This window comes from Phaethon lepturus, unplaced genomic scaffold (assembly GCF_000687285.1).
Source record: "Phaethon lepturus isolate BGI_N335 unplaced genomic scaffold, ASM68728v1 scaffold27584, whole genome shotgun sequence".
In the NCBI taxonomy this organism is placed as follows: domain Eukaryota; kingdom Metazoa; phylum Chordata; class Aves; order Phaethontiformes; family Phaethontidae; genus Phaethon; species Phaethon lepturus.
The window spans coordinates 559-13,597 of NW_010534457.1; the positions used below are offsets into that span (position 1 = coordinate 559).

Consider the following 13,039-nt stretch of genomic DNA (forward strand, 5'->3'; position numbering starts at 1 on the left):
GGGTGCAGCCCCTCACCTCCGACCAGCTCCGACCGGAGACCCTGCACAGCTTCATGCAGAGCGTCGCTTCCCAGAATTACCGAAACCTGTGGTGCCAGGCTCACTGCCTGTACGTGCGGCCGTACCGGCACGCTGACGTGCCGCCCACCGTGCCAGCCCTGGATGCACTGCGGGCCGCCCTGCAGAAGGTTTACGGCTTCCCTGTCCTTCAGGTGGGCAAAAGCGCGCCCAGTGCTTCTCCCGCCAAGGAGAGCGTGGCGGCCACCAAGGGGATGCCCTCCTGCCCCAACGTGCTGCAGGCAGAAGCTCTGCTGGAGTCGGCCAACATGCTGTATGTCGTCTACCCTTACGTCCAGTACTGTTTGCACGACATTGTGACTTTCAGCCCAGCCAAGCTCACCAACAGCCATGCCAAAATCCTCTTCCTCCTCTTCCATGTGCTGCAGGCCATGAGGGCTTGTCACCAGGCGGGTCTGGCTTGCGGCGCCTTTTCCCTTCGGGATGTGGCTGTGGACGAGAAGCTGTGCAGCCGGCTCCGCGTGAACTTCAGAGAGTATGAGGGACCGAAGAAAGAGGAAGCTAATCTGGAGGCTGGTCTGGAACAAACAAGTGAGCAAAGCAGCACTGGCATGCGAGGGCAGGAGGCGAGGTGCACCACCTGCCAGAAGGACCTCCGAGACCTGGTGTTACAGTGGGTACATGGGCAGGTCAGCAACTTTGACTACCTTATGCGTCTAAACAGTCTGGCTGGGAGGAGAATGGGAGACCCCAATTATCACCCGGTTCTTCCATGGGTGGTGGACTTCACTACCAAAAACGGCAAGTTCAGGGACTTAAGGAAATCCAAGTTCCGACTCAACAAGGGAGACAAGCAGCTGGATTTCACCTATGAGATGACTAAGCAGGCGTTTGTTGCTGGTGGGTCAAGTGGGGAGCAGCTCCATGTCCCCCATCACATCTCCGATGTCCTTTCGGATATCACCTACTACGTGTACACAGCTCGGAGGACACCCAGGGCAGTGCTGTGCTGCCACGTGAGGTCCCAGTGGGAGCCCAATGAATATCCAGCCAGCATGGAGCGCATGCAGAGCTGGACTCCGGATGAGTGCATCCCAGAGTTTTATACGGACCCCTCCATCTTTTCCATCTGCCGATCCATCCATCCGGACATGCCTGACCTGGACGTGCCGTCTTGGTGTAGCTCCTACGAGGAGTTCATCGAGGTCCACCGTATGCTGCTTGAGAGCCGGGAAGTTTCTCAGGACCTCCACCACTGGATTGATCTCACTTTTGGGTACAAGCTGCTGGGGAAGGATGCTGTCAAGGAGAAGAACGTCTGCCTCCATCTAGTAGACAACCACACGCATCTGACAACTTATGGGGTCGTGCAGCTCTTCGACCAGCCGCATCCCAGGCGTATGGTGGGATCTGCCTACACACCTGCTGAAGCTCCAGCCATTGCCCGGCCTCTTCTTCAGAACATCGGGGAGACTGTGTTCTTGGAGGATATCCAGGGCCAGGTGACAGATGTGGTGAATGGACTGGTCCTGGAGGCTACTCCTAGTGAAACCACCTGGTCTGGGGAGAAATCCATGGCTGGTGAGGATGATTTAGAGCAGGGCACGGAAGCCCTGGATTCGATTTCTGCTACTGGTAGAGCTGCTGATCAGCCCTGTGCCACTGTGCCTTCAGCGCAGCCCTCCACCCTCCCTGCTTATGCTGCCGAAGGGAAAACCTCAGGTGTCCGGCCTCTCCGTCGGAGCAAGGCAGGTGCCGTGGATCAGGCTGACATGAAGATCACACTTCCTGAAGGCTTCAATCCGCTCCAGGCCCTGGAAGAACTGGAGAAATTGGGTAATTTCTTGGTTAAAGGCTTAAGCAGTGAGATGCAGCTAGTGGAGCAGCCATGGGAAGAGCCACCCGTGGGTGTCTCAGACCTCTTCCAGAGGGATATGCAAGCTTTGGGCATTCTGGTAGCTGAGATAATATTTGCACCAAAGATTCGTCCTTCGAAGCCTGATGCATCCCTGTTGGAGCGCTTCCTGATGGTGCGTAATCTGTGCCGCTACCATCCCAAGGAGATCCCGGCCCCGCTCCAGCATGTGCTGCATGTCCTGCTGCAGCTGAGCGTGCCAGTGGAGAAGCTTCTAAAGACCAGGCTGGGCAAGGGCGCAGTGCAGATGTTTGAATACAAACCCATCTCTCAGGGCCTCCCCCCACCCTGTCCCACACAGCTCCTCAGTCCCTTCAGCTCTATTGTCCCCTTCCCAACATACTTCCCAGCCCTGCACAAATTCATTTTCACCTATCAGGCAAAGAAGATAGAGGATGAAGGTCAGGGCCGGGAACTTGTTTTCCAGCTGTGGCAGCAGCTGGAGGGGATCCTTTCTGAAATCACTCCTGAAGGCTTGGAGATTCTTCTACCCTTCATACTGTCTCTGATGTCTGAGGAGAATACCGCTGTCTATGCAGCGTGGTATCTCTTTGAACCTATAGCTAAATCCCTAGGTCCAAAGAACGCCAATAAATACTTGCTCAAGCCATTGATCGGGGCATATGAGACCCCCTGCTACCGCCACGGCAGGTTCTACCTCTACACAGACTGCTTTGTGGCCCAGCTGATAGTGCGCCTGGGGCTGCAGTCCTTCCTCCTGAACCTGCTGCCACACATCCTGCAGATTCTTGTTGGCGTCGAGAGCTCACGGGAGGAGAGCAAGTCCCTCCTTGGCACAGCTGAAGATGATGAAAGTGGAGGGGACAGCCCGGTGTCATGTGTGTTTGGGGAGGAGATCAAAATGGATGTGGAGCACAGCTCCGCTGCACTCGACCTCCTCGACTACACCTCTGGTGTCAGCTTCCATGACCAAGCCTACCTGCCTGAGAGTGAGGACTTCCAGAGCAGCCTCTACGTCGGGGAGTCCCTGCAGCCTCAGGAGCAGGAATCGCTCAGCCTTGGGCGGCTGAGCGACAAGAGCAGCGCCAGCGAAGTGTCCCTGGGAGAGGACAGACCTGTGGATGGGGATTCCCAGAAGGACAAGAGCAGCCTGAAGTCGATGGACAGCAGCCAGGACCTGAAACAGAGCGAGGATTCGGAGGAAGAGGAAGAGGAGCATGATGATGAGGAGCACGATGATGCTGTGGTTGATGCAGAGCTGACAGTGGCTGTGGATGCTGGTGCCTCCGTGGATGTCACCCTGGCTGATGACAGCAGCGAGCCAGAGGATGGAGAGGGAGAGGAGCTGCCAGATCACTCCGATGACAAAGAGCAGACAATACTCCTGGGTAAGACCCTGCTAGCATTGAGCCTTTCTGCCGAGCATGGCAAACATCCAGGAAAGCAGTGAATGGGAGAAGGGGAGAGCCTGGGAAGAAATGGGTCTGGATTTGGGGGTGTCTATGGTCCCAACTTGGGGACAGCCATGAAACCAGTGTAAAAGGCCAGGGCTCCACTGAAGCGTGTGGATCTGAGAGCCGGGCAGCTGCCTGCGGGGCAGGGTGATAGCTAATCTGCGCCGTGCCGGGCTCTGTCCTTGTGACTGTTTTTGTTTTGCAGACACAGCCTGTAAGATGGTGAGGTGGCTCTCAGCCAAGCTGGGCCCTACCGTCACGTCTCGCTTCATCGCCAGGAACCTGCTCCGTCTGCTCACATCCTGCTACGTCGGTAATGTCTGCTTCTCAGACCCCGGGGTCCCGCGGTGGGCTGTGCCCCAAAACAGTCTGCTGGCGTACCTGGTGGCTTGAGTGTAGCCTGCTGCTTTAGCTCATGGTGTTGTCTCTGGGCAGGCCTCACCAGGCAGCAGTTTCTACCAAGCAACGATGAGAACGGTCCCTTGAGTACCGGAAATATCTACCAAAAACGGCCAGTGCTGGGAGATGAGGTGTCCAAGCCAGTGCTGGCCTGTCTTGTGCATGTGGCGAACCTGTACGGAGAGCCTGTCCTCACCTACCAGTACCTGCCCTACATCAGCTACCTGGTTAGTATTGCCTTTTCTCCTCTTCTCGCGCATGTTGGGGCAAGAGCTGTGTCCAGGCACGAAAGGAGGATGCACAGAAAATAGTCCTGCCTCACCAGGAGCCTCCTGCATAAAAATTTGTGCTCGGTTGAGCTCCATCTGGGCCAGTGTGGGCTGAGCAGCTCTTGCTGTGTTGGCTGAGAAGGGCTGTGCTGATGCAGCCAGAAGAGGCACTTTCACCCCAGCCATAAGCTCCGGGCCACATCCAGCGCAGCACGCGGCTGCGTACGTGGGCTTTGCTCTTTAGCAAGCCCTGGCCATCGTGGATCCGTCTCGGGCTGCCACAGCTCCTCCTTCCCCATTTCAGCCGGGGGCTTTCCCTGTCGGACCCTTTGCTGGCATGAGCAAAGCCAGAGAAAAAGGTTTTCTTTTGCTTTGCTGGGAGAGCGTGCCAAAACGGAGCTGGCACGAGGGTGGGATCGTGATAACGGGCAGGCAGAGCAGCACGGGCTGCTGTGGGATTTTTAGAGGTCTGTATGGGTAGATAGGGGATGAGCTGGGGAGAGCCTAAAGGAGGTTTTTCAACTGTATAAAAAATACTGCCAAGACTTACAAACTTTTCAGCTTGAAACTCATAGCTGAATAGCCGGAAGAAAATGTGTGTAATGCAGCTGGTTGAAAAACAAACCAATTTTTCATAAAAAATGTTTTTGAATGTTTTAAACAGGCTTATTTTTCATATTGCTCCCTTTTTAGTGGTTATAAACACGTTGGTTATGTATTCTTGTTTAAAAGGAAAACTTCAATAGCTTTTTGATAATTGAAACATAGAGGAAAAGAGGCCGCAGCTGTTCATTTAAAGAAAACAAAAAGGCATTGTCAGTTTTTCCAATGTTGAAGGGGAGATTTTTCAGGGGAAAAAAACCCATTTTTCAGCAAAATCATTCTCCGCCCAGTTGCAATTGGAACTCCAGCTGTTCCGCTTCGCTTTACCGAACTTACTGCCCGGGGGCGCTGGAGGAATTAATACCCCCGTGAAAAGCATTTGGCAACCTGATATTAAAATGATGAAACTTGCGGGTCACAAATAGGATAAAGTCAATCGTTCTTGCAGGATTTGGCAGAGTGGATATTTTGTGAGAGGAAGAGCCTCTGCAATGAGCTGGAAGATGGCAGGTGTACAAGAAATATAGCGGAAACTGGGAGTTGTTTGTGGTTTTTGTTATTGGCTCTCTTTTCTTGGTTTGTCTAGGAGTTAGGAAATAGGACAATCTAATCTTTTAGTGTTGCTGCTGATATTAACTCTTTGGCATTGCTGTAACCAGCGTCGGTATGTTGTCAGCAAAAAAGGGTGCGCTCATCTGCTTAATGAAGTTATTAACAGCTGGATTTCTTGAAGCCAGCAGCAGGTTTGCCCATAAGTTGTGCTTGGATATTTCATGCAAGGACTGTTCCTCTGCAGCCTATGCATCCAGGCTCAACATAGGATGGGATGAAGACACTGATTCTTGCTTTAAGTTGCATGTATGTAATAGATTACCCCTCTTCCTCTGCTGGCAAACGGTGTTCTGTGGTGTCCCAGCCAGTGATGGTCTGAGCCACTCCAGGGTTGGCTCTTTCCCCTCTGTTTCCCAGCTGTGGGAGCATCCTGCAGGGAAATGCCCCCCAGAGGACGCGTGCGAGCTTGCGGACGTTGTGCCCCATTCTCTCCAGGCTCATCTCTTGTGCTGACATCTGTCCATCGGTTTTCAGGCTCATCCCTTGAGTGCAAGACTTGAGTTGCTGAACGGTGCTCAGGTTCCTCTCCCAGGGGCTGTGACCAGCACTGCTGTGCCGGGTTTTAAGGCTGAGCTTGGGTGATCCTGGAATCACCCTTGATGTGTCCCTGATGGGGAGATGGTGGCCCTGGCATGGAGAACTCCTTTTGCAGGTTGCGCCCAGCGGCGCGTCCGGTGGTGGCCGGCTGAACAGTCGGAAGGAGGCAGGGCTCCTGGCTGCCGTGACGCTGACTCAGAAGATCGTGGTGTGTCTCTCAGACACCACACTCATGGACATTCTCCCCAAGATCAGCCAGGAGGTGCTGCTCCCGGTGCTGGGCTTCCTCACTTCTCCGGCCATCGGGTAAGAGCTGCAGTCTGCTGTGCCTTCAGCCGGGACTGGCACAACCAAAAATTGGGGATTTGGAAATGGTTCTATGAGGGCCTTAAGGCTCCTGGGGGTGTGGGGCTGCTCCTGCCCTGATGTGCCTGTACGCAGCATGCACGTAGAGCTTGTGCTGCTCAAGACCTTCTGATAATACAGACAAGGCAGGAAGCATGAAGCAGAGGAGGGGAAAAAGGGATATGTGGAGGGCAAGCTGGTAATGGATGTCCTCTTCAGTTTCCCCGGTGGTGCCCAGGCCCGTATTGTCCTGTGCGTTAAGACAATCAGCCTAATTGCCTTGATCTGCCTGCGGATTGGGCAGGAGATGGTGCAGCAGCATTTGAGTGACACAGTGAGAAACTTCTTTGGAGCATTCTCACTGCTGCAGGAGCTGCAAGACCAGGTCAGTGATGTGGGAGAGGTCCTCTTGCCATCCCCCGGTACCCAGCTGCAGGAATGTGGTGGGCATACCTGCATACACCAGTACTGGTGTCAGCAGCATCCAGCCCAGGCTGAGTTTGTGTAATTATGTGATGAGAGCATCTGATCTTGGGTGTCTTCTTGTTTTCTCATGTCCAGGGGTTGACGGCGGAGTCAGTGAGCAGCTGTGAGGTGCCAGTGATGGAGGTGCCCCTCTCTGATGGGAAGCTGCTGGCCCTGGATCCAGCTGTGCTGGTGGAGTTACAGAAGGTGTTTAACCCTGAGATGGCCTACATCACCTACATCCCCTTCTCTTGCTTGCTTGGTACGGCTTGCCCACCATCTCCTAGGATTTGTGAGAGAGCTCCGTGTTCTGCGCACACGGGCTGGACTCAGAAGTCAGAGGGTATAGGGCTGCTGGGGGAAAGCCACAGCTTCTACACTGAGGTTTGGTCTGCTCGTTGCATTGGGAGCCCACCAGGCTTCAGGCTGCTTTGGCTGGGAGCAGCATGTGGCTGGCTTGTAGGGGACGTTGTGTTCACAGCCCTGTGCTGACCCTTGTTCTGTGGATGGTGTGGGGTGGTGATGGCGAAATTCCTTCCCTTGTAGCCATGTTCTGTTTCTTCAGGTGATGTTATCCGGACGGTTGTGCCCAACCACTCGCTGGTTGAGAAGCTGGCCAGCCTCTACCTGGAGAATGTGAACCCCAAGAGCCTGCAGGTCGTTAGCCTGGAACAAACGCCGAGTGCAGTGCGCTCAGACCAGGATACGCGAGGGACCGAGCCCTTCTCTAGCCACCATGAGGACAGTCACTCCGGTACTTTTGGAAGCGTGCTGGTAGGGAACCGCATCCAGGTCCCTGTGGACACACAGCGTGATGGTCTTGGATTACTTCACCTCAGTGCTGGCACCGATGGCTTTATTCCCAGCTCATGCAGCGAGGAGAATGCCTTGAAGCATGACCTTCCTCGCAGCACCCACATGCTGTGTGGGAACTGGCTGGCCTACTGGCAGTATGAGATTGGGGTGAGCCAACACGACCCCCGCTTCCACTTCCACCAGATCAAGCTGCAGAGTTTCTCAGGGCATTCAGGGGCCATCAAGTGCGTGGCACCGCTCAGCAGTGAGGACTTCTTCCTTAGTGGCAGCAAGGACAAAACTGTCCGCCTTTGGCCCTTGTACAACTATGGAGATGGCACCAGTGAGGTGCCACCGCGCTTCACGTATGCAGAGCACAAGAAGTCGGTTTTCTTCGTGAGCCAGCTGGAGGCATCGCAGCACGTGGTGAGCTGTGATGGGACCGTACACATCTGGGACCAGTTCACAGGTAAGAAGGAAAAGGGGGAAGGCTGGCTGGAGTGAACTGGTCCAGTCCTTAAAGACAGAAGAGCCACACTGAGTTTTGGTGGCTTCTGTTAAAAACCAGTGCAGAACTGGAGATTTGCTGTGTACCTTCTCCGTACGTCTACTGCTATAACCTCTCCATCATGTTTTCACAGGCAAACTTCTCCGGACTTTTGATGAATTAGACAGCAAAGTCCCCATCACAGCTGTGGCCACCATGCCACCTCCCTATCACAGCATCTCTGTGGCCAGTGCAGACTCCGTGCTGCGGTTCATCGATCCCAGGAAGCCAGGACTACAGGTAGGGAGTCTGGTGCTCTGTGAGCCACCCTCCTCCATCTGTGTGCTTAATGGTGTTACCATGGCTGGCCCAAAGCCAGCTGTGATGTCTCCATGAAAGCCAGCTGGGCCTTGTCCCCTAAATGCTGGATCCCTTAGATCTTCGGCCCCACAGTCACTGGACTTTCTCTCTTGCAGCATGAGTTTCGCCTGGCCAGTGGGGTGAGCGCTGGGCTCATCCGCTGCTTGGCTATCAGTCCTAACGGGCGCAGCGTTGTGGCTGGCTTCTCCTCTGGTTTCATTGTGCTGCTGGATACCAGGACAGGACTTATCATGCGGGGCTGGCCTGCCCATGAGGGAGACATCCTGCAGATCAAGGTGAGAGCTCCAGCTGGGATCAGGGTGAGGGGCTGCTTCACGGGCCTTGTTGATGCACTGAGGTTGCGTGGAGCATCCTTCTGGCACACGCTGCTTGGCAGGGCTTGTCTGCTCCCTCCTCTGCACGTTCCTCTGTCCCTTGCTGTGTCCCTATGAGGCTGCTCAAGCTCTCCTGCCCATGGTTAGTGCTGCGAGCGACTGTTCTTGGTCCAACCTGTGCTGAATGGAGATCAGCCCTCCGCAGTGTCAGTCCCTGCTGAGCCGGTCTGCAGCAGAGGCAGGAAGGAGACACATCTCCCGTGAAGAAGCAAATGTGTTGCTTTTTCTGCAGGGCTCTCGGCCCACCTTGGAGAGCATCGCTCTAATGAGTAACTCTTGTCCATATTTACCCGCCGTCAGGGAACAGCATTGGGGCTCCAGTGTCCTCGACCCAAATGCAGGTTAAACAAAGTTCAGCAGTGTGGGTTGCTTACCCTCTCACTAGCTCTTCTAATAAGCAGCTCCAGGCTTCTCCTGCCCTCAAGCAAGTGTTTTCTACCATGAGAGAGCCTCCCAATTCCTTTTCCTGAGGAAAAAAAAAAAAACCTGGCAGGTTGTTTGATGGAGAGGGAGACTGCATGATAAACTCTTTACCCACTGCAGTAGTAACAGATGATAAATCAGTTGTATTGAGTATCAGGATGTTGTTGAGAAGAGGCACAGCCCATCTCTTGGACACTTGGATAGCACTAGAGGAGGTTGCCAGCTACCAGAGACTCCTGGAGCTTGCAGTGTCCACCTGCATGCCTTGTTAATACTGCTCAGTACCATCAGCTGCTTGGAAGTGGCTGGGACTGTCCTAAGGGATTGCCCTGGGACTGTTGGATTATTGGCATCTACCTGCTAATCTCATTTGCAGGATGGGATTTGGAGTTTTTACTGCAGCAGTGTTGCTTCACTGGCATTTCCTCTCCTGCAGGCTGCAGAGGGCAATGTGCTAATCAGCTCCTCTTCAGATCATTCCCTGACTGTCTGGAAGGAACTGGAGCAGAAGCCTTTGCACCACTACAAATCTGCATCTGAACCCATCCATGCGTTTGACCTCTACGGCAACGAAGTGGTCACCGGCACTGTGGCCAACAAGATTGGTGTCTACTCCATGCTGGTGTCCTCAGCCCTGCCCATCAGCACGACCAAGCTGAGCTCAGAGAATTTTCGGGGTACGCTGACCAGCCTGGCGGTGCTGCCCACGAAATGCCATCTCCTGCTGGGCTCAGACAACGGCATCATACGCCTGCTGGCATAGTGACCGCTGGCCCAGGAGCTGGTGATGTCCCACAGCTCTGGCATTAGAGCTGAAAGCTGGCAGTGTCGCTTATGGAGGCGGCAGTTAGACGTTTCTGAACAGAGGATGCAGGGGGGAGGAGTACTTGTAAGCACTTGGTAAAGCATCTCTAACCTTTCTGTATCTTTAAAAAGAAAAAAGCCATAACTGAGAAACCTCCACTGCTGCTGGGAAAAATACTGGGTGTTGTAGGTCACTGTCACCCCTGCAGAGAGGCCTGCAGCTTTCCGTACCACGTGTGCCTGATCCCCAGGGGACTGTGAGCTGCCCTCAAGAGTAATATGGACCACCCATATCCTCCCCCCTTCAGTTAAGGGGTAAGAGGTGCCCCTTGACAAGGACACAATAGCATAGCTACTGCCATCCGCACTTAAGCCCTTCTCTCGCCACTCCTGAACCACTGAACAGTCTTACTAGGGTAGCACAAGCTGGGCCTGGGAACTGCCGCCTTTGGAGCTGGGTGGTGCCGGGCATCTCCTCCTCCTGTGGTCTGTGTTCAAGGCCCAGAGGATGTACTCTTAACTTTAGGTTCTGCCATCTGAGTTAGAGCCTGTATGGGGGGACGAGAGGTTAACTAGAACACTTTTGCTGCCTTACTGGCTCCAGGGCAAAGACAGAAATGGAAGTTAGCCAAGGCACAAACCCCATCTGCTCCGCCAGTTCATTTAGGAATGGGCTGCTGCAGAGGGACAGTTTGGGATGGGAACGTGACCCTCTAGGGAAGCCAGAACTAGGTGCTTCCATGGGGATTTTGGCTTCTGGAGTAGTAGGGTAGGGATGGGCTGTTGTTGGATGCAGCAGCACTGCATCCCTTGATTATCTAAGGGGTGAGGAATGCCCTGTGTGCCATGCGCTGGCAGCGTTTCTCAATAAATTTTCTTTCTAATCCTCTCTACTCTCCTTTGTGCCAGTCAGACTCCTGGGGGAGACGGGACAGCAAAAAGTTTTGTCCTCTCCTGCTCTTGTAGGGTGAGAGCCAGGAGGCATGATCCAGCATGGTCTCCTTCTGACCTTCCCTTCGGGACAGCACTGTCTGTTCCCACTCCAAAGGCGAGGAGAGTGCTCTCTGACCCAGCAGTAGGAGCAGTTGCCTCACTTCTGTTGCAGCCCTTTTCCCATCCATCCTTCAGCCTAGTCAGAGCCAGTATCAGGGGAGCGGGAAGCTCTTATCTTGGGCAGAGGAGGAGCCTGCTGTGGGTTGTCCTGGGAGGCGAGAGGGCTTTCCTCCAGCTGCTGGTTCATCCGAGCCACCTGCCATTGGGAAGGCTGCCCTCCGCTTCTGGGGAGGGTGGGGAGGTGAGCAGCTGGCCCTTGCTACCCTTCCCTACCCGAGGGGAGCTCTCAGTCCTGTGTTGCCTATTAACCATTTGCAATAGATGTAAATATTTACTTCTAATAAACTCTTTGAAAGCGATGCAGAGACGGGTGTGTGGGGAAGCTCTGTCTGGAGGCCCAGCTGCGGCACAGGGCTGGCTCCGCTGCTTGCCGCGCTCCTGCTCTGGCAGCCAAAGCTGAAGCTCTGCGTTTGGGCACCTCTTGTGTTCCCAGGGGAGCTGGAGGAGGGATGCTGTGGAGATGTCCTGGATGTAAGGTAGGACGCTGCTGCACGGGGACTCGGATCTGCTTTCCAAGGGGAAGTAGCTCCCCATGTTGCAGTGGCGCATCCCAAAGTAGTTTCTGGTTGCAGGGATCAGACCTGTCTCCTTTCCCCTCCTTCCCAGTGTCTGGGGTGAGTTCGGGAACCGAGAGCTGCTGCCAGAAATGGGTGACTGCAAGCGCTGCAATCCCGTCAGTGTTCCCCACGGCTCCTTAGGGACTCCGCTCGCACGGAGGACACGGACAGAGCCAGGAAGGATCACCATCGCTTCTGCGTACGGCACAAAACCGCACCGGACAGGACCGCTGGAGTTCTGCCCATCCCCGAGACTCTTCCTCTACGCCACAGCGGTGTGCGTGCCGTGGAGCCCGGCACCGGGGCCAACTCCCCCGGCAGAGCTCCGGTGCGTGCCGTGCCCCAGGAGAGGTACCAGCTGCTCTCGGCTCAGCCCAGCCCGAGCATCGCCGCTGCCCACTCGGGTACGCGGCCACGGGGCCTTGGGCACCCGCCATCTCTTCAAACCGGTGCCTCGCGCTTGCTGCACCAGAAGCAGCTGGGATACAGGGAGTAAATATCTGGGGTTTTCTGCAAAGAGAATTCGAAAAACAGACAGAGCCCCGTGGCGATAAATACCAAGCTCTACATCATCACTAAAGGTTATGAATAGAAGAGCGCATTCCCAGCACAGGGAGTATATGGAAAGCGGAGCCACTACTAGGAACAACTGACCCGGGCATGTTCGTTCTGCTGACGGGGAGTTTCGGAGCTGGTAGACTCAGTGTTAACATTGTTGTGAGGGTACAGCAGCCCAAAGTGTCTCCTCATCTCCAAATGCACCACAGATTCGCTCTTATCCCCCAAACAAATGTTTAACCGGATGCCGGAGGTCAATATTTGCCTGCCAAATTCTCAAACAGGGGGTGGTGCCGAAGGTCGCTGCCGGCGGGTCGGAGGGGTGGGCTGGACAAGAGACTCTGTTTGCCCCACGCAGAGGTATCAGCCGGGCTAAAGCAGGTGCCAGCTCCAACGTGGACACGAACAACCTCAGGTAAGGGGCAATTAAACAAGGATTTGACAGTAAATGGGGGCTCCTCCAACAAGCAATAGTGCCTCTCCGGGAGAGGAGGGTGAATTTGGCAGAGGGTTAAAGGATGGGCACCACTGGGGAGAGAAGGGGCATTCGGGCTTATACATGGCTGCAGGATTGAGGTGAGGAGGAGGGAGAATGAAATGACCTGAAGGTTTTCTTGGGTCGCAGCCCAGCAGTTTCAGGTCAAAGCAGGGACTGCTCAGAGAGTGGAAAGCAGCCCCAAGACTTAAATGTATGGCGGCTGCGCCGAGGACCGGGCTTTGGCGTGGAGACTTTATGTTAAGAAGAAGATAAGTTATTTCTGCTTGAGCAGGAAGAGTAGCTGGGTGAAGCAGTGGCCAGGGGATGGGTGGGGTTTTATCCATGGCTCTGGAAGCCTTGCTCCCACTGTCCCATACGGGAACTGGAGCGCGGGGGTGGGGGAGGCTGAGTTTGCCAGCAAAGGGGCAAGGCGAGTGCTGGGAAGGGGAGGACTCTCTATTCCAGGACATATTGCTGAGAAACTGCTCTGG

At 54.7% G+C, this 13,039-nt stretch overlaps 1 protein-coding gene across 1 annotated transcript in view; it reads left to right on the plus strand.

The window, feature by feature from the left end:
- Positions 1-9,973, plus strand: part of WDR81 (WD repeat domain 81) — a 10,254-nt gene extending 281 nt beyond the window's left edge. Inside the window, 11 exon segments of the mRNA XM_010285544.1 lie at positions 1-10; positions 12-3,282; positions 3,554-3,661; positions 3,784-3,974; positions 5,884-6,074; positions 6,333-6,498; positions 6,675-6,840; positions 7,144-7,842; positions 8,015-8,160; positions 8,337-8,516; positions 9,475-9,973. The exon segment at positions 1-10 is cut by the window's left edge and continues 281 nt beyond it. Of these exon segments, the coding sequence (XP_010283846.1) occupies positions 1-10; positions 12-3,282; positions 3,554-3,661; positions 3,784-3,974; positions 5,884-6,074; positions 6,333-6,498; positions 6,675-6,840; positions 7,144-7,842; positions 8,015-8,160; positions 8,337-8,516; positions 9,475-9,801 (5,455 nt within the window). The 3' untranslated portion in view covers positions 9,802-9,973.
- The last annotated feature ends 3,066 nt before the right edge of the window (positions 9,974-13,039 follow it).